The sequence below is a fragment of the Apium graveolens genome, unplaced genomic scaffold (genome assembly GCF_009905375.1).
Source record: "Apium graveolens cultivar Ventura unplaced genomic scaffold, ASM990537v1 ctg6528, whole genome shotgun sequence".
Taxonomy (NCBI): domain Eukaryota; kingdom Viridiplantae; phylum Streptophyta; class Magnoliopsida; order Apiales; family Apiaceae; genus Apium; species Apium graveolens.
The window spans coordinates 1-20072 of NW_027419563.1; the positions used below are offsets into that span (position 1 = coordinate 1).

The 20072-nt window shown below is 38.2% G+C and overlaps 3 protein-coding genes across 5 annotated transcripts; all 3 read left to right on the top strand.

The window, feature by feature from the left end:
• The first annotated feature begins 1500 nt into the window (after window positions 1-1500).
• LOC141703343 (fatty-acid-binding protein 2-like) lies at window positions 1501-6532 on the top strand. 3 transcript variants are annotated; one of them, XM_074506883.1, is made up of 11 exons: window positions 1501-1547; window positions 1929-2498; window positions 2661-2880; window positions 3536-3611; window positions 3700-3802; window positions 5211-5279; window positions 5399-5435; window positions 5519-5593; window positions 5685-5736; window positions 5967-6011; window positions 6193-6532. In XM_074506883.1, exons 2-11 carry the CDS (start codon window positions 2011-2013, stop codon window positions 6288-6290), a joined length of 1263 nt encoding a protein of 420 aa, XP_074362984.1. In that variant the 5' UTR covers window positions 1501-1547; window positions 1929-2010; the 3' UTR covers window positions 6291-6532. The 3 variants fall into 3 exon arrangements, with proteins under 3 accessions (XP_074362984.1, XP_074362985.1, XP_074362986.1); XM_074506884.1 differs by having other exon boundaries at window positions 1502-1547; window positions 1988-2498; XM_074506885.1 differs by lacking the exon at window positions 1501-1547 and having other exon boundaries at window positions 2362-2498; window positions 2612-2880.
• Window positions 6533-6842: 310 nt separating this feature from the next.
• On the top strand, window positions 6843-9781 carry LOC141703342 (endoglucanase 16-like). Its single transcript, XM_074506882.1, has 7 exons — window positions 6843-7645; window positions 7741-7953; window positions 8135-8335; window positions 8430-8507; window positions 8636-8785; window positions 8896-9168; window positions 9242-9781. Exons 1-7 carry the CDS (start codon window positions 7424-7426, stop codon window positions 9575-9577), a joined length of 1473 nt encoding a protein of 490 aa, XP_074362983.1. The 5' UTR covers window positions 6843-7423; the 3' UTR covers window positions 9578-9781.
• A 1763-nt stretch (window positions 9782-11544) lies between these two features.
• LOC141703344 (uncharacterized) lies at window positions 11545-12680 on the top strand. The gene is made up of 2 exons (XM_074506886.1): window positions 11545-11947; window positions 12106-12680. The coding sequence occupies exons 1-2, from the start codon at window positions 11545-11547 to the stop codon at window positions 12678-12680; spliced, it is 978 nt and encodes a 325-aa protein (XP_074362987.1).
• Window positions 12681-20072: the final 7392 nt, after the last annotated feature.

A 20072-nucleotide genomic window follows, 5' to 3' on the forward strand; every position in this document is an offset into this window, starting at 1 on the left:
AGCAGTCAAACGAGCCTTGAAGCTCACGTTCCTTAGTACTAAATACATCAAATATATATATTAGTTTAATCCATAACACTTTTATTTTCTTCTAGGAAAATTACTTAGGAACAAGATGAAAAATAAATTTTTTCAACTTCTTTTTTTTTCAAAAAAAGGTTCTAATGAAGAAATAAATTCTTTCAATTTTTTCTTTTCAAAAAAAGGTTATGAAATACGGTGGGTGTTCATGGATTGGGTTGACCTCTTATAGAGATTTATGCAATTCATTACTTCAATGTGAATTTTTTTAACATAATTCGTAAAAATAGATTTATAATTCAATTCGTAAAAAATAAATTCACAACTCAACCCTACCAATCATACGTCGGCTCATTTTGTTAGGTAGTTTGAATAAGTTAATTAATTTTATAAAAGATGTTTAATATTATAGAATATACATTTTGAAAATATAAGCAAAACTCAAATATGTATAACTTACGACTTAATGCTAATATACGTTATTTTGTCTCGTATTATAATAACTATTATTTTAACTGGCATTATAATTATACAAGTCGTAGTTAATAATAATTTTTGAGTTTTTCTTTTTCGAAATAAAAATATACAACTTATACTAAAGTTTACAAAAATAATTTAAAAAATAATTATTTTAACTATGCTCTTAATACACCTTAAATTATGTGCAGAAAATAAAGGACAAATATTAAAAACCGGACCAACGAGATATATATATATATGTACTATTATATTAAAAATGAAATGTTTAAAATTTGATTGTTGATCCTTTGATTACTAAATTTAGAGCCGTTGGATCAAATTGTTGAAAAATGTTAGATATAGTCTTAAAATTATTATTAAAGATATATAAGATTCGATCCAACCAATAATATATTAAAATTATAAATTACAACATATATGCGCATATATATAAGTTTTATGGAGACCACATTTTATCGGAGACCTCTAAGACCACATACTGTATGTTCTGCAACCAAAATATTATGAAATATATTATTTTTTGTGAAGTATGTTTTACGGATATCACTAATTCATTAAAATGATCATTTAGGTGTAATAAGTATAATGTATATGTTCTACAATTTGAACAAATGTTATGCGAACTAAATATGTTTCATACAATAAAATATTTTGTAATATTCTACATGCACATGCAATATGTACGATATTCAAAATTTTGAATAAAATAATAATAATTCTAGATACAAAATAATACATTTTGGAATATTTGTGTGCAAAATTTTAATTACAGAACATAAATGGTCTCTTGTTTCAACAAAAAGTGTTCTCCATCAAACTTAGACTCTATATCTAATTTCATTTCATTTTTTTGGTGTGTTAAAGTTTTGAAAGGGAAATTCTGGTTCCAAGTATCTCTGTTTTGTTTTTGTTACGTCAGAAATACATACAATCGCATATTCCAAATATTATTTGTGTGCTTCAAACCCCCTAAAGCTTTGTGTTTTTAATGCTCCAAGACCCCTTTCTTCATTAATCTTTTGTATTCAACTTTGTTTTCTCATCAGGTTTGTGTCATTTCCTCAATTTTCTATGTTATTTATTCATTTTGCTTCATTATACTCGTTAATATTTTTTTATGTTCATCTGGGTATTTGTCAAATTAAAATTTGCTAAAAATGTTCTGTGGGTTTGTGCAAGTCATTGAGGTGAATGGAACTGTTAGAGATATATTTGTGTCAATTCTGTGTGTATATGTAAAAAAGTTGTAAACTTTTTATGGGTTTAAGCTAATTCTTGATTTTCTGATGATATTAGTTTTATGTCTGTATTGCATTCTTGATTTTGTGTTCCTTTTCTTATAATGCTGTTATATAATGGGTTTTTTAAGAGAGTTCTATTTGATTCATTGATTTGTTTGTTGTCAAATTGTTTGCTTTTTCTTGTAGAAATGTTGTAGCTTCAATTGTTGGTTGTTGAAGAAATGATAAAGACTTGTGTCTTGTAGAATTGAATTAGGTTCAAATCAATATGCGGAATATTTGGTTGTTTCCCCGGGATCATGATGGGTGGTCATCTTATATGTTTCCCGTGGAACCCCTTGTCAACCCGAATTTGTTAACCAATATTAGTTCGTTCGTCGACAATTCAAGATACTTTTATGTTTCTGGAAGTATGGCTCTACAAGATGCTTTCAACTGTATGTCAAAGTTTACAGGCGCTTTGCTATTGTGGCTTGCCAGTAGGCCGAGTTCCAATATGCATCATAATTTAGCGGGCGATCATGTTGGTCCAAATACAGGAAGATGTAGATCTTATACGCAAGTGAACTACTTTACTGCCCAGAATCTCACTGGATTTAGTCGCAGTTTTAAATTAATGGGAGATTCTTCCATCCCGTTGTTTTTTGAAAAGATTTCGAGTTTCGGTGTGAGACAATTGTACAAACATGCCGAGCAGCTTCAATCTTTTCCTATGATCTCATTAGCTGCAGCTTTAGTACCACCATTCAATAATGAGTAAGTTGCCTTGTAACAAGGCTATTGCTTGTTGAAAAAGCTTGCTTGACAGTAGATAGATTTATGTTGAGGGTTATTGCCACAAGTTTAATTTCCTTTTTTTCTTTATGCAGTAAAATTAGCCTATCCTGAGATATATTATTTTTATGGTGTTGGTAACAGATCTCAGAATGTTGTATGTCTTCCACATGAGAATGATGATGTACTATCGCAGAGATGCATGGAACAAGGTCCCAGTAATTTTGAGCACCGTGGATGTGATCTCTGTTTATCTACTTTAGACTATTCAAGGCATGCAGTTGAACCTGTGACGGGCATTGAGTTTCCAGCTATATTAGAAAACGGTTCAGACGGAGAGACCAACTCAAATTGGCTGTCAGAGGTAATTTATTTTGTGGCTTCTCTTGATAATTTTCATTTTCATTGTCAGACTAGAATTTCACATGTGCAATTTGTTTCGTAACCTGCTCCACCAATCTCAAACTCTACACTATAGATTTTATATCCAGTTTAATATCAAGATTAATTGAAGCCTGTCACTTTCAAATTGATAAATTTATCATATTTTTCTCAAATAGAATTTGAAACTTTATGCTTCTTAACTAAAGTTTTTCTATTTTGAATACGGAAGGGTATCTTGTCTTCTAATTTATAATGTAGTGCCAACAGTAATGGTACTTGATAAACCTGTCAGGTTGCCTGAAATTAATGCCTAATTTAACTAAAGTCCGCTGAATTTTTTCAAAATCTTGTGGGGAATTAATAATTTATTTGAAAAAGTCCTTAAAAGCTTCATGTCTAATCATCAGTAGTCTAATTTATCTTTTTCATATTTTCCTTTGTGAATTCTTTCAACAGAGAATAGTTTTATTAGGTGTTTTAATGCTACTTGTCTAATTTGCTACTATGTTTTCCACTTTAAGAGTTTATTAAAAAGTTATGTGCAAGAATACCTTTATTTTTCTCTTTTATGATTTGGCATCTGTTTTACTCATAATCATGCTCAAGTTTTCATTTTTCATTAATTATCACTGAAGGTGCTTGTCGGAACTGGATCCAGAACAATGAAAATAATTAAAATTAAGTCTCTGAAGCTTTATGCATTTGGTTTCTGTAAGTAAATAAATTTCAGTCAATTCTTTAATTATATCTTAAACTGTGGATACGTTTCTCCTACTAATTAAGGACTTATGTTGAATAGATATTCATCCTTTTGATGTCTGTGAGAAATTGGGCCGGAAATATTGCTCTATTCCAGCAAGTGAACTATGTAAACACCGTTCCTTCTATCAGGATCTTCTCAGGTATGCACATTTATTTTGCGCTTGGCTATAAACAGAGAAGGATGGTGATTACCGAGTTGCTTTCTTGTCTTCAAATTTACATTATTTCGTAGTTAAAGTAAAAAAACATCTTCATAGGGTAGCTATGTTTTAATATTTCTTTTAGAAGCATATAGGCAAGTTGGATATCCTTAAATCCCGACAAAGCACTAATCTACATTATACTAAAATAAAATACAGCTGACATCATCATAGCTTATGTGTCAAGCTCTATTTTAAGAGTTTACATCATCAAATCATATGTGTCAAGCTCTCATTAATTTGATGATGTCATTATCCCACTAACAATCCTCTACTCATTTAATTTACTTTAATTCAAATCTCTCTCTCTCTCTCTCTCTATCTCTCTCTCTCCTCTCTCTCTCCCCCTCTTTTCATTTATTACGTCCACTTATTTTCTCTCTTACTCATTTGTCATTCTATTTCTTCCTCATTTTTATATTTTTAAATTAATAATTTCAATAATTCCATTTCCTTCACTAATTTTATCTTATTCAAAATTAATTTTATTTACACAAACATTCATTATTATATTTTTATATTTTAAAAAAAATTGATAATATTTGTAGTTTGGGTAATATTATTTTTAAATTTATAATTTGATTCAATTCTCAATTATGTTTTAAAAATATTGTATTAATATATATTCAAAGTAAGCTATTTTAGAATAATTTTCAGAAAATAATTAAAATATAACTGGCATCTGCCCGGGAACTAATCTAGTTGAAACAACTATAAAAAAATGCCTAGCTGTTTCAAGAAAACATTTACGAACAAAAATGTTATCCTATATGTCCATCAGTTTTTAATTTCATCTTCCTATATGTCCTGAATGAATGGCAAAATAACATTATCTTGAATTTTGTAAATACTATATTACTCTATATCATTGAGGGGTGAGATACTTGTGCTCGTGTCACTCTATTTTTGACTTTCCATTGCCTGGGTAATTTGTCAAGATGAATTTTTTACTACCTGATGATCATTGGAATTTATTCTGTCCCTTGCATTCGCTAATTACTTAATATTAGGCCTTCATGCATTTGTTCGCTTCTTTGTGGTGCATCGATTTTGACTATCGAGGACAAGTTGGTATGTTGACCTGAAAAATCAGAGTGAAGACATGCCCTCTTGAAGTCCAGACACGCAGAAATCTTTATAAAAAGTTAGAGGCAACATCTCCATATAGTTTGATAGCACCAGTGTTTCATTATTTTTAGGATTAAAAATACAGCACACTCATATTTATTGTGAACTATTGCTGAACATAGTTAAACTTTTGAAAGATGGCTAGATTGCCTTTTCCATATTATATGTAAATATTTATATGCTCATTGTTTTCTGAATTAATTATACATGGATGTCTCAGGGAGGACATTAGCATGACTATTAGACTCGTGGTTAGTGCCAACGGGATTAAAATTAATACAGTTAGAAGGTATGTTTATATTTCTTTTGAAAGCTTTTCTGAGAAGTAAATATGTGTGAGGCATGGAAGTTTATGTACATGAAATCTGGTGTATTTATTTGTTATATTTATTTGTTTGCTTCTTGCAGTGCTTTTGAAAAATCTCTTCGAGCTCGATTGATTAAGGTAAACTATGTGCTTCTGGAATATATTTATATACTTGGCGAATCATTATCTACAACTCCTGACAAAGTTTTATTGTTCGTTAGACGAACCCAAACAGTGATATCGACTGTGTGAGAAAATTTGGTTCTCTTTTCGCCGAAGATATTCCCATACGTGCGGTAATTTGATTTAAAACCTTTTTGTACTTGATAAAAGGAGTATATGCCTTTTATTTGGCAGAAGGGCTGATCTGTACTTTACAATATCCAGGGAACAACAATTTTTTTCAAGAGAACAGCAGATGGAAATTTAATTACAGAAAGTAAGATTTGATAATTCAGCTCTCACTGGCTATATGTGCATACCTATAGTTGCATCTATCTAAATTTCATAAACTTTTATCACCAATTTATTTTTTCGTACGCCTATTAAGTTGATGCTTTGAACATTTTTGGCCCCATCCATGTTGTAGTATTTGCATTTGTTTACTAGGACCAAGTGCTCTTTATTAAAATCTGTCAGAACTTTACAGTGAATTATATATATTTTCAGTTGGAGGAGATGAAATTGGAGCAGTTCAAAGCAAGGATTTGTGCAGTGAGTAATCTGTTTAATTTGAGTTATCCTCTTTGCTCATGTATTTTGCATTGGAATCTCGGTGATTAAGACATAGCAGTGAACCACTTTAACTTGGACTTAGAATTAGGTTCAAATGTGTATATATTATACTTGTGTAAAATGTGTACATATAGATTAACATGAGGTTCTACACTGTTAGGGGCATTCTTTGATATGTACATTGGAGATGTTCCTGTCTGTGAACAAACAAAAGAAGAAATAGGGAGAAATGTAGCAAGTATGATAAGGAGGTGCTAAGCAACAACTCATTGTCTCTGTTCTTCCGTAGCATGGCATGCACAAATAACGTTCCATGCCTCCCTATACAGCATAAGTACAGGGCTTTGCTCCATCCACATAATATCGGGAATGCATATATGTGCTGGTATAACAGAACCTTGTTCAACTCAACCAGTAGTGGACTAGTCTCTTCCATATTTTGTTTCTTGAATACTACTGTTTGTTGTATAGCATTTTTATTGCTAATATTATTTAGGTTCTTTTCCGTTTTAAGAAATCTAGATTCTGCAGTGTTGAATCATATGAAGTTGCATATATAAAGCAATAGTTCTAAATTATTCAAATTAATAATGTATTAAAATTTGATTCCGCTATTAGCTTGACCCTCCACCAGGAATCTGAAATGGAGTTGTATTATATATGATTTTAATTATATACAAAAATAATCAAGTGGAAATATGTTTGTCTAAAAACGAAAAAGACTTTCGGTAAATTTATATAAATAATATGAAAGTGGACGTGCTATTTTCCAGTACATGGTTTTTTTTTTTAATTATAAAAGATGTATTCTTAAGAAGTAGATTCCTATTTTGATACATATATTTTGTAAATTTAAAAAATTATTGTTTTTTTATAATAAGACCGACTCAAATACACTCGATCCAAAAAAATTAAGTACACACTTAAACATTGTGTCAATGTCTCACTGAACCAGATAATCATATTAAAACATCTAAAGTCTGTTAACCATTATTCAAATTTTAAGACAGCTCAAGGAAAATAAAAGTTGATCCAGAGACGAGAAATCTGTTACCTAAATATAGATGCAAAGAAAAACAAACAGCAATTTAGATTTAACTACCACTGATAGCATTCAGAAGCTATTGTGCAATAGTCTTTCCCAACCCTACAAATTCCCTGTTTTTCTATGAACCATTAGAACAATGGCGTGTTTTCTGAACATGTTAATTTTCCAACTTCCTTGAATCCACTAACTTTCTGTACTTTTTCTGTGTTCCCTCCAATGCATGCAACCACTGTGTTTTCCATGATTGAAGAAAAAACCAGCTGTCTTGACCCACTATCTCTGTTCATGTATATTTTGTTTTTTCTTTTTCGAAAATTTAAGTTGACCATCTAGTTTAGTGTTGATGGGGAATGGCGGAAGAGGAGCAGCAGCAGCCATAATTATGGCTTGGCTTGCTATTTTTGAAGGTTTATTTGTTCATGTGGCCAATGGTCAGTTTAATTATAAGGAGGCTTTGACAAAATCACTTATATTCTTAGAGGCACAAAGATCAGGAAAACTCCCTCCCAATAACAGGGTTCCTTGGAGAGGTGATTCTGCTCTTAATGATGGTAAAGAAGCCAATGTAAGTGTTTCGTATTGCAGTTATTATGATAATTTTGTTTCTTTGATGAATATTTGGAGGAAAGTTAATGGTAATTTTGTGTGTGTACAATGTAGGTTGATCTGGTGGGAGGATACTATGATGCAGGAGACAATGTGAAATATGGTCTGCCTATGGCATTCACAGTTACAACATTGTCATGGGCGGCTCTTTTTTATCAGAAAGAACTTGAAAGTGCAGGAGAACTGGAAAATGCCAGGGCTGCTATCCGTTGGGGTACAGATTATTTTTTGAAAGCCAGTGTTACCCCAAACACATTATATGTCCAGGTAACCCTGATAAGCAGCCCATATTTGTCTCATTTATGTTTAGACTTCAGAGTCTTTCATTCAAAAACATTAATTTACAGTTACAAATAAATACAAAAGGATTCTCACTTCTCAGTGTTGGTAGATTTTGCTGACTGAAACTTAAATATGTCGTATGAATGCATCATGCTGAAATACCTAGGTAGGAGATCCCAACAAAGATCATGAGTGTTGGGTAAATCCAGAAAAGATGCAAACACCAAGAACAGTACTGAAGATTGATCCAAGTACACCTGGAAGTGAGATTGCTGCCGAAACTGCTGCCGCTATGGCTTCTGCTTCCATGGTCTTTAGAGGCGTTGATGAACCTTATGCTACTCGTCTCTCTACCAAGGCGGAAGACGTACTTGCACTAACATCTACCTGTCCATCCCTATATTCTATAATTTCTCTATAATGCAATGGAAATTCACCTTTTTTTGGTTTCTTGCATGCAGCTATTTAGATTTGCCAGAGATCATAGAGGGACTTTTGATGGAGAATGCCCTTTCTACTGCTCATATTCAGGCTTCAATGTAAGTATGATCAGTTTCTAAAATATACATGCATGTTAACATAATTACATTTGCATGGTCAGCTGAATTTGTTAAGAAAACGTATGTACATCTATGACAATAATATATGAACCAAATGCTGTATGCAGGATGAATTGTTGTGGGCAGCAGTATGGCTATACAAGGCAACTAAACAAGATGTGTACCACCAGTTCATAACAGAGGAGGCCGTTCCTGCTAATGTTAACGAGTTCAATTGGGATCTCAAGTATTCTGGCAGTCAAGTCCTCCTTGCTGAAGTAACAATTTCGCTTTATTAGAATATCGTCAACAGAACTCATGACTTTTTAAATACATCCTTCATGTTTTTTATTTAACCAGATTCATTTTGACAAACAAATAAATGCAGTTATTTTGGCAAGGACAAAAAGAGTTTGAAGACTATAAAGATCATGCAGATGGTTATATTTGCTCCACTCATCCAGACAGTCCTTACCACCAGGTTTTTATAACTCCTGGCGGTATGGTTCACCTCAGAGACGGTGCCAATGGTCAATATGTTACGGGTACTGCTTTCCTCCTCAGCATATACGGTGATCTCCTAGCTCGACACAATGAAAATGTTCAATGCGGCAACAAGCAAATCACTTGTGTTCAAGTATCTGATTTTGCTAAAAAACAGGTAATTAACTGTCCTATATTTCATTTGTCAAAAGTACAACAGATATAGTACTAGGTTTGTGCATGCAATGCAGATTGATTATCTTTTAGGGGAAAATCCTCAAAAAAGATCATACATGGTAGGATTTGGTCAGAATCCACCAACACAAGCTCATCACAGAGGAGCTTCTGTTCCACCATTGGCTGCTAACGAAGAAGTGAACTGTGGCATGAGCTTTAATGACTGGTTCAATCCAAATAAACCAAACCCCAATGAGCTAACAGGAGCCTTTGTTGGTGGCCCGGATAAGACCGACAATTTCCAGGATCTTCGTTCTGCTTCCTCCTACACTGAGCCTGTAACTTATTGTAATTCCCTAGCTGTAGGTGTCCTAGCCAAGCTAGCCATGACGTCTCATGCTCAAATGTGACCCCTGGTATTCTTCCTTATTAGTGGTTCATGGCGTCTTAATTATGAAGAACAAGAAGAAACCAAGAACAAGTTTATTTTTGGAGTTGCCATGACCTAGGGATTATGCTCACCAGAGTTAGCTGATAATGTAGGAAATGTACATTGATCAAGTATTGTAATTAAGACTTTTTTTACTAATATGACTTATAATCTTATAATTAAAGTATATGTTCTAAGAAATTTTTGGTGTGTCAAAATCGAATTACTAAAGATAAATTTTTAACCAGGGTAATTGAGACTTTGGTATCTATATTTTTATACTATACTATAATAACCTATAATCTATACTAGATTATAATAACCCGAATTAGTTATAATTTGTTTCAACTGTTATTCCCTAATTTTGATTATTAAAAAAGTAAATAAATAATGTTATCCACTAAACTACTAAATTATTAAACTAATACAAACTATACATAGTGTACTTTTTTACTAAATTACAAGCGCTTTTCCTATTATTAAAATAAATAAATAAATAGTGTTATATATGTGTTAAACTACTAAACTGTTAAAGTATATATAATACTTATTTTACTAAAATGCTACCACATGTTATTCTATTATTTTTTATAAATTTATAATTATTATTATATTTTATAAATATTTAAAAATTATAATATGACGAGATAAATAAAATTGTAAATATTAAAGGAAATTCGTGCATCGCACGAGATTTAAGCTACTAACAATAATAACATGAATGTGGTATAATTTGGTGTAACTTTTTTTGATTGATTTGGTTATCCCCATTTATGACCGTCGGATTTTTTTAATCAACTAATAAGTACCGTTAGATTCAAGTACTAAAATAATATACACTACTCAAACTGTCAAATTTGAACCCGCCAACAACAATATTTATATTATTATTTATACGCGACCCAAGATTCAAGTTCGAATTTCGCCAATAACAAATATTTATATTATTATTTATAAATATAGTAATAATGTAATGATTAAAAAAATATATTATAATTTTAAATAATATAAAAATATACATAAAAATCCGCTCATATTACATATAAAGTTGTTGGACCAGAACAAAACGGCCCAAAGGAATTATAGTTAGAATAATCACAATACATTATGTAAAGCCCAAGAAGGCCCAGATTGTAAGGATTGAGCCCATTTGGGACTTAGTATAAATAAAGGACAACAATCCCATTTGAAGGGGTTGGCTAATTAAGCAAAGAAGATCATCTCCTAAAAATATAGACTAATAATATTATTGGTACATCATTTGGCGCTAGAAGGAGCTTTGCTTTAACAAGATCCAACCAGAAGATGATTGTAGAAGAGCTTGATCCGGGAACCGCCGGACCAACTCAGGTAAAGAAGTTGACGGCAGAAGTTGCCGCCGACCCCTCGACCCACGACGATCGCGAGCTTCCAAAACAACCGGCATTGAAGCCGAAGTGTCTGTTCCCTCCACCTGAGGCTCCTCCAGAAGATCAATTTCTAGGATTGAAGGACTCTCTCCAAAGGGACAGAAAAAGAAAAGCTGTGTCAGACCAGCGTTTTAGAGTTCAAACATCTAAAGGAAAAAAAGTTCTCTCGAGCGACGTTCGGCTACATTTGGAACAGAAAGAAAGGCTAAAAGCCCAAAACCAAGGAAATCCGAAAGATTCCCTTGATTCAGATGAAGAACTCGAGTTTCTAGAGCGCGAAGCTCAGAGATTGCAGGCTAAACTTGAGCGAAAACGTGAGATTCACCGTCTCCGTCGAGAGCTCCAACAAACTACAATTCAAAATGAAGGACAAGATGATGAATTTTATGATGAGGATGATGCGGAGTACGAATATGAGCCCTCGGCGGAGTCAACATATTCGCAACCTCGCGAACGTCGACAGAAGACAGTGTCATCTGCCGATGTCTCACATTAGACATAATCCACAGAATCTATATCTCACGAGGAGTTCGCTAAAATGCAGGAAGAAATTGCCCAGATGCGTACCTTGATGAGAAATCAGGCAGGGTTTGAAACCGTTTCTGAGAGCCCCCTATCGTTAGTGCTTGAGAAGGCGCGCATCGACAGGACGTTGAAAACGCCCGCTCTCGATCATTTCGACGGATCCTCGGACCCGCTAGCATTTCTAAATACATTTGACGGCCGCATGGCTTTCTTCGGCCACTCGGAGATCGCTAGGTGTCAGTTCTTCTCCACTTGCCTTCAAGGCACGACTCTCCGATGGTACAGTAACTTGCCACCTCGGTCAATCGACTCGTGGACAACCCTGAAAAGCAAGTTTCAAGCCCGATTTTCCAGCAACTACAAAGGAATCAAAGTTACTGCATCCTTGATGACAATGCATCAACGCTCCGGCGAAAGTCTCAGGAGTTTTCTAACCCGGTTCAGGGAAGAAATAGCGGAAATTCCAGACTTAATAGAACAGATGGCTGTCAATTTCCTGACAGCGGGCATCGATAAGTCTAGGCATGGCCTCCTTTTAGAAGAGATCTTTGAAAAAAGGCCGAAAACACTACAGGCTGCGTTCCAGATTATAGAACACCGCATGATGCTTCAAGAAGCGGTAAGCTGTATACAATCTCCACGGAGGTCGTCAAAGTACGAACGTCGCCCCCGCCTCGCACATCGGACCTCCCCCCGAGGGATAGAAGAGAAAGGGATTGGCAACCCCACAATCGATCTGAAAAAGAGTTCACGAAACTCAATACTGAGAAAACGACAATTTTGGCGGTGTTAAAAACGGAACCGGACTATCGCCCTCCAAGACCCATGAAACCAGGAAGACCCCCAAGCTCCAGATATTGTGAATATCATGAAGACACCGGCCATACAACAGAGCAATGTTTTCAACTAAGCAATCTCATCGAAGGAAAAATTCGTCGAGGGCAACTAGTCCACTATGTGCAACACGATGATGAACCCAGACGTCAGCATCGAGGCGAAAACGACCGTGTAATCGACGTTATTTTTGGCGGCGTAGCCGGGGGTCTCTCCCACAACTCTCGCAAGATTTATGCTCGAGAAGTCTTTAATGTCAATCCCTCGACAGCTAAACGCCCTCGAGTGAATCCCTCCCTGGTCATCTCTTTCTGATGACGATTATCGTCCCGGTCTCATCGAAGGTCATCAAGATGCTCTCGTCATCACAACACGTGTGGGAAACAATACGGTTAAGAAAATGTTGGTCGATAATGGTAGCTCCGTCGACGTGTTATATCACCATGCTTTTTCCCGAATGGACATAGGAGATCGAAGACTCGAAAACTCCCGAACCCCGCTATACGGGTTCACAGGCAATGAGGTTCACGTTGTAGGAACCATCGATATGCCAGTGCTTTTCGGTTCCCCTCCCTGTCAGATTTGGAAAATGGTCAAATTCCATGTGATTAGCGCTTCCTCAAGCTTCAACGCCATTTTGGGACGAACAACGATCACCGCGCTCCGAGCTATAACATCTATCTCCCACTTGAAAATGAAGTTTCCCACAGATTTCGGCGTGGGAGAAATGATTGGTGATCAAGTAACAGCAAGACAATGCTATCTAACCACCGTTTCTCCAAGAAAAAAGACAGAGGAAGAGCTAGAAGTCAATCAAGTACTAGATATCGACCCAAGAGAATTGGTTGACTCATCCACAAGCAATTCATGCTCCCCTCTCGAAGAAACAGAAGATATAGAAGTATTTGAAGGAAACCCAGATAAAACAACAAGAATTGGCAAAAACCTCTCATCAGATCTCAAAAGAGATATCACAAACCTCATTCGGGAATTCTCCGACATTTTCGCTTGGGTCCCGAGAGACATGCCTGGCATCCCAGAGACCCTGCTCGACTCGCTGCACATCAGTAAAGACACCAGGCCTGTGCGCCAGAAACAACGTATATTCTCGGCCGAGAAAAGAGCAGCCATCGACCAAGAGGTCGACAGACTCCTCGACGCCGGTTTCATCGAGCCCGTGCAATTCCCCACGTGGATATCAAACGTAGTTCTGGTTAAGAAAAGCAATGGGAAGTGGAGAATGTGCATTGATTATTCAGATGTGAATAGGGCGTGCCCTAAAGATTTTTACCCTTTGCCCAATATCGACCAACTCATCGACGCCACAGCGGGAAACGAACTCCTGTCCTTTATGGACGCCTTTTCGGGGTATAATCAAATTAAGATGGATTCCCATGACTGGCAACAAACTGCTTTCATCACTCATAGAGGGGTCTTTGGATACAAAGTAATGTCCTTCGGATTAATCAACGCGGGTGCTACTTTTCAGCAGACAATGGATAAAATATTCTCTTCGCAGATAGGAAGAAACATGCTAATATACGTCGATGACATGATCACAAAGTCAAAAGCTACCTCCGACCACGTGACAGACCTTCGAGAAACGTTCACCAATGCAAGGGCAAATAACATGCGACTGAACCCGGCAAAGTGTTCATTCGGCCTTACTGCAGGTAAATTTTTGGGATTCCTTGTTACCCAGAAAGGCATCGAGGCCGATCCAGCTCAGACAAAAGCCATCCTAGAAATGAGCAAACCAAGATCCATTAAAGACTTACAAAAACTCACAGGGTGTATAGCCGCACTTCGAAGGTTCATTCCTCAATCTTCAAAGAGATGCCTCCCGTTTTTCTCTGCAATGAAAAAAGCTTCCAGGTCATCGCAGTTTGAATGGAACGAAGACTGTGAAAAGAATTTCACAGAGCTAAAGATGTTTTTGACAAATCCTCCAGTTTTAACACGACCCTTAACAGGTGAGCCGCTACGGGTATATCTCTCAGCTTCCGACGAAACGGTCGCGGCAGTATTGGTCCGTGTCGATGAGGGAAAAGATATTCCTGTATATTACATCAGCCACTCACTACGAGACGCGGAAACAAGGTACCCTCAAGTCGAGAAACTCGTATACGCTCTCGTTGTCGCGAGTCGTAAGCTACGCCATTATTTTCAAGCGAGGGAAATCCATGTCCTGACCAATCTCCCTCTGAAAAGAATCCTGCACAAGCCCGACATAACAGGCAGGCTCGCAGCTTGGACCATCGAGTTAAGCCAGTTCTACATCGAGTATAAACCTCGAACGGCGATCAAGGCCCAAGTTCTCTCAGATTTCGTCGCCGAATGCCAGTTCCAATCCAAGACGCACAAACCTGAAGAGGACCAGTCTCGTCCGTGGCTTCTGTTCGTTGATGGTTCCTCGACGTCCGGCTCTGGAGGAGCAGGGGTCATATTAATCAGCCCAGGGGATTCAAAATTCAGCAGGCTCTCAAGTTCGGGTTCTCCGCCACAAACAACGTGGCCGAGTACGAGGCACTCATTGCCGGTCTAAAACTCGCATCCGATCTCGAAGCAGAGGTCATTGACATATTTGGGGATTCTCAGTTGGTTTGCAAACAAATAAGTGGCGAATTTAAGACGCATAATGAAAGGATGGCCCGATATTTAACAAGAACACAAGAGCTTCTTAGCAAATTCCCTTCATGGAAAATGTCAAACGTCGACAGGGAGGAAAACCAGTGGGCAGACTCTCTAGCTAAACTAGCCTCTTCCTGTCTCCCCACTAATCTCAGCCCAACATACGTCGACATTTTGGAAACCCCCTCTATCGACGAAATATCAGTCAATCAAATCCAGGCTAGGTTCGATTGGCGCCAACCCTTCCTTGAGTACATTATTGACAACAAGTTGCCTGAGCATAAGTCCGAAGCCCGCACTCTCATGTTCAAAGCCAGGAACTACTGTGTTGTGGGTTCGGAGTTATACCGACGTGCCCTCTCTGAGCCTCTGCTCCGTTGCTTGTCTCCAGAAGAGGCTCTCCAAGCGATCGTGGAAATACATACGGGAATCTGTGGAGAACACCTAGGAGGAAAAACATTAGCCCTCAAAGTTATCCGACAAGGCCTGTTCTGGCCTACAATCCGGAAAGATTGTGAAGATTACGTCAAGAAATGTCAAGCATGTCAGCTGCACGGAAATGTAAACCGTCGACCCACAACTGAGCTGAACTCTATTCTCAGCCCATGCCCCTTTTTCCAATGGGGAATAGACATTGTGGGTCCCTTTCCAAAATCCAAGAATCAGTGCCAATACATCGTAGTCGCGGTGGATTACGCAACCAAATGGGTCGAAGCAAAGCCACTTGCTAAAATACGAGAAAAAGAGATGATAGAATTCTTTATGGAATACATCGTCTTTCGCTTTGGGATCCCCAGAATCTTAGTTTCTGATAACGGCACTCAGTTTGTAGGAAAGCAATTTGAGGAGGCTCTGCTCGAATTAAAAGTCCAGCACATCAAAGCATCTGTAGCATACCCCCAAGCAAATGGACTAGCAGAGGTAACAAATAGAACCATCCTACAAGGCCTGAAGAAAAGAATTGAAGAAGTACCCCGATGTTGGGTCGACGAACTACCGAATGTATTGTGGTCGTATAGGACGACTCCCCGAAGTGCGACGGGCGAAACTCCCTTCCGACTTGCATATGGAGTCGACGCTGTCATACCTGTCGAGATAAGTCTCAGCTCACCACGGATCGACGTATTCGATCCCGCTCTATCTCTCGTCGGACTCCGCCTTCACAATGATCTGTTAGAAGAAACAAGGGAAGAAGCCCGAATGCGGATGGTTGCCCAACAAGAAAAAACTGCAAGGTACTTCAACAAAAAAGTCAAACCCAAAGACTTCAAGGTTAACGACCTTGTCTTAAGAGATTCCGCAGCGTCACAACCCACTGTCTCAGGAAAATTCAAACCAGCTTGGGAAGGCCCTTATCGGATCTCGAGACTTGTAAGCACGGGGACCTATGAGCTTGCGCACCTCGACGGGAAACCCATCAAAAATGCTTGGAATGGAATTCACCTCAAAAAGTTCTATCAGTAATTTAATCTCAGTTGTAACTTGTTATCTTGAGGCAGTAAAATGCCATTTCAAAAACAAACCCTCGATATAATAGGGGTCGCTACGAGGTTATGATGAACAAATTCCTTTAACTTGGAAAAAGCAACGACTTTCACTTCCTTCGCTCCTTACTTAACTAAAAATAATCATTCATTTCTAGGCAAGTGTTTATACACCACTTCACGACGACGGTCTGGGCACTAAATCTCTCTCATAATGTAAACACTCGACTACGAAGCTAACAAACGACTTAATGTTTCAAACTCGAGACAAATAGATAGCAAAACCAGCCAATACGTAACTGCTTACATCATAGAATAAGCTTAAATAATGGATCGCATACTTATACTTCTTACAAATCCAGGACCACAGTGATTTACTACACTTCTCAAGTTCTGGGACTTCCATGATGTTGGTATCAATAAAGCTCTTAAACACTTAAAAATGTTTCAAAATACGATTACAAAAATCACAGGGCATACCCTGCCTTCACGCGTTACCACCCCCTTCGATGCCAGGTCACGAAGATAGTCATCAAGGCATGACCCTCGACGGCAAAACCAGCCTCTTCCATCCGTCGAAGGCATCGTCCATAACCGTCGCCCAGAGCACCAGCGATATCTTCAACGGCTTTCTCTACCTCTGTCTTCAAATCCGCATTTTTCTTGTCACGATCAACTTGTAGGAGCCATCCATTCCTTCGACCTGTCGAAGCAAGCCTTGGCGCTTGCCTTTTTCCTCTTCAAGCTCCCTTCCACCTCGAGCAGTCGACCCTCGAGTTCCTGTATCCTCCCACTCGACACCTGCTCTGTAGCCTCCATCTCAGCAACCTTTTTCGACAGTGCGGAATTTGCCTTAGACAAATCACCACCCTGTGCTCGAGTTCCGCAAAACCTACCGCAATCTTCTTCTTTCCCCCTTCAAGGCAGCAACTTCAGCTTCGAGCTTGGAACAAGCCTCACCATCAACATCAGCCTTGTAATCCCCAGTATATGCATAAAATCGGAAAGAAACTGCAAAAAAAAAAAAAAAAAAAAAAACGGGGGGGACATGAAAACAGGGTCGGCAACTATGACTATAAACGACCATGACCGAACATGAAAACAAAGAAACATGCACATTAAAAGAAAGAGAAGGGAATGACGTACCCTCCCAGCCCGCTCTTACATCGATCAACAAGGTCCTCACGCTTCCTCCCATCATAAGCAACCAAGTCCTGAGGTAAGTTAAAGAGTTAAGTGCCCTCAAGGGCACAGTTGATCCCCCCGTCCATCGCTCCGTGGGCTGAATCCTCGACCCTCATCACCTCTTTCTTCGACCGAGGGTCGACGGTCTTCCCATAAACCCTTCCCCGGCAGTGGCCACATCTTTGTTCACACCCTCGACCCCGCCCCCCCGGCCTCCAAACAGCCACTTTCATCATCCTCCCTCCGAAACCGCTTTCGAGGGTTACCCTCCACGCGGACAAGATCTGAAACAAACCCTCTCATTGTCTTCAATTACCTTGTTTCCCTGGTCATCAAGCAATTCAATTGAAACTGAATGAGGAACCCCCGACGGTCCAGCCCTGGCCGCATCGGCAGGCTTCCTCGCAGCACGCTGCAATAACAACATCATTGCCTTGTCCATTCCTCCTCGAATCCCTCCGTCTAAAACCTTTTTAAGTGAGGCGCCTCCACTACAAAGAAACAAAACAATAAGTCAGCCATCCTATATATAAGCACTTACGAAAATTAAAATAAGCAAGAGCCGACAATGACAAGTACAAAAACTAAGTACGTAAGCAAAATAAGGGCAATAACAATTAATACATCCCCCTTACAATCGTGCATCCCTAAAAATCCAGAGTCCTTCAAATCTAAGTGCGTATACCAGGTCCTCGACCCATGAAACTCATCGAGGTAGGCAGTATCGTGCTTCTCCATGTTATTTAAATAATCAATCGTGCCCTGGCTAACTTTCCCGCAAGGCTTTACAAATTCCAAGTCAGGACCCCCAACGTACAACCATTGCGAGTGATAACCAGAATTCGATGACCTAACACTAACAATCTTCATCCGTCGATGTCGGGAGTCGAAATATACTTGGCCACCATAGTACCGCACACCATAAATAGAGAAAAACAATTTCAAAGTCGGTGATCGACCCTTATCACAGCACAGCGCCACGAAACCACTTAACTGAGCAACAGAATTTGGTGTCAGCTGCCCTAAACCACAACCGATAGCCTCATACATCGTCAGGAAGAACGGATGCATGGGCAAACGAAGACCAAACTGAAACATTATCATCGCAACCCCATGCATCCCGAACTCGGGCATCATCCAAACCCTCTCATCTGCTTTCGGCACTCGGTAACGGTAGCCGTTAGACAGGTCGATGTACTTCTCCAACTTACTCGCAGGGGGGTCGACGGTGATGTAATAACTAAGATAGTTTAAACTAGGTTTGCTCTCAAATTCGATCCTACCTAGTCGAAGACTTTCCTCGACCGTTCTATTCCTAAGTTCCAGGGTACGAGGACTTAAGGGTGGAGAGGGCATAGGACCTGGAGGCAACCCCCCCATCAAAAACTCATCGCTTCCTAAGAAATCAAAAGATCCACACTGACCTAGGTCCGGGATTTCTAGATTATCCAAGTTCAAAACAGACTCCTCGTCACCCTCCTCTAACGGTCGCTTCCCGGGGTCCCGGTTGGTGGCACTATGCGACGACGACGACGAAGAAAGTCGGCCATTATAAATCGGTAAACTATAAACACGACCGACCCGCAGATAAAAAGGAAAAGGAATAGAGAGAGAGAGTAGACGACTTACAGTGCGAGCCCAGAACGCGCTGCAATCCCCTTTTAGATACTGGAGAGGAAGTCGAAGAGGTTAGCCTGGAAACCTGCAAAAACAAAAAAAAAACCTGGAAAAATAAATTCAAAAACACACATGAGCGGATATATACCTTCAAAAAGAAAAAAAAAAAGAAAAAAAAAGCATTACGTTTAATTCCTTTCTTTTTTCGGACACACACCTTTGACCCTATCTCGAATTAACAGTTATTTCTTATTTTTCTTTTGCTTCGTTCGTATCGTTTTTTCACTAATTTTTCCCTTTCATTTCATTATCCTATCCGGTCACTAACTTTATTCAGGTATCAAAACAAAAACCTCGGAATTCAAGCGCAAGGGTGGAGAGCACGAAAACGCAAATCTAAAGATATCGCGCAAAGCAAGGAGGGGGACTAATGTTGGACCAGGACAAGACGGCCCAAAGGATTATAGTTAGAATAATCACAATACATTATGTAAAGCCCAAGAAGGCCCACATTGTAAGGATTGAGCCCATTTGGGACTTAGTATAAATAAAGGACAACAATCCCATTTGAAGGGGTTGGCTAATTAAGCAAAGAAGATCATCTCCTAAAATTATAGACTAATAATAATATTATTGGTACATCACATTGCATCCTACCCATTAACAAAACTCACCAAAATATAATAATTTCGAAAAATGGAACTGGAAATCAATCATTTTTCTACTTGAATGGTAATTATAAAATACTTGAAGACAGAGACCGAACCAGAACTCAGAACAACTTCAACAT

Excerpts from the sequence above, each read along its gene's own strand:
- LOC141703343 (XM_074506883.1), top strand. The coding sequence starts at position 2,011 with ATGCGGAATATTTGGTTGTTTCCCCGGGATCATGATGGGTGGTCATCT. Across the intron at positions 2,499-2,660 it reads GTACCACCATTCAATAATGA|ATCTCAGAATGTTGTATGTC; the intron begins GTAAGTTGCCTT and ends TGTTGGTAACAG. Across the intron at positions 3,803-5,210 it reads TTCTATCAGGATCTTCTCAG|GGAGGACATTAGCATGACTA; the intron begins GTATGCACATTT and ends TGGATGTCTCAG.
- LOC141703342 (XM_074506882.1), top strand. The coding sequence starts at position 7,424 with ATGGGGAATGGCGGAAGAGGAGCAGCAGCAGCCATAATTATGGCTTGG. Across the intron at positions 7,954-8,134 it reads CAAACACATTATATGTCCAG|GTAGGAGATCCCAACAAAGA; the intron begins GTAACCCTGATA and ends TGAAATACCTAG. Across the intron at positions 8,336-8,429 it reads TCTCTACCAAGGCGGAAGAC|CTATTTAGATTTGCCAGAGA; the intron begins GTACTTGCACTA and ends TCTTGCATGCAG.
- LOC141703344 (XM_074506886.1), top strand. The coding sequence starts at position 11,545 with ATGCAGGAAGAAATTGCCCAGATGCGTACCTTGATGAGAAATCAGGCA. Across the intron at positions 11,948-12,105 it reads GCATCAACGCTCCGGCGAAA|GCTGCGTTCCAGATTATAGA; the intron begins GTCTCAGGAGTT and ends AAAACACTACAG.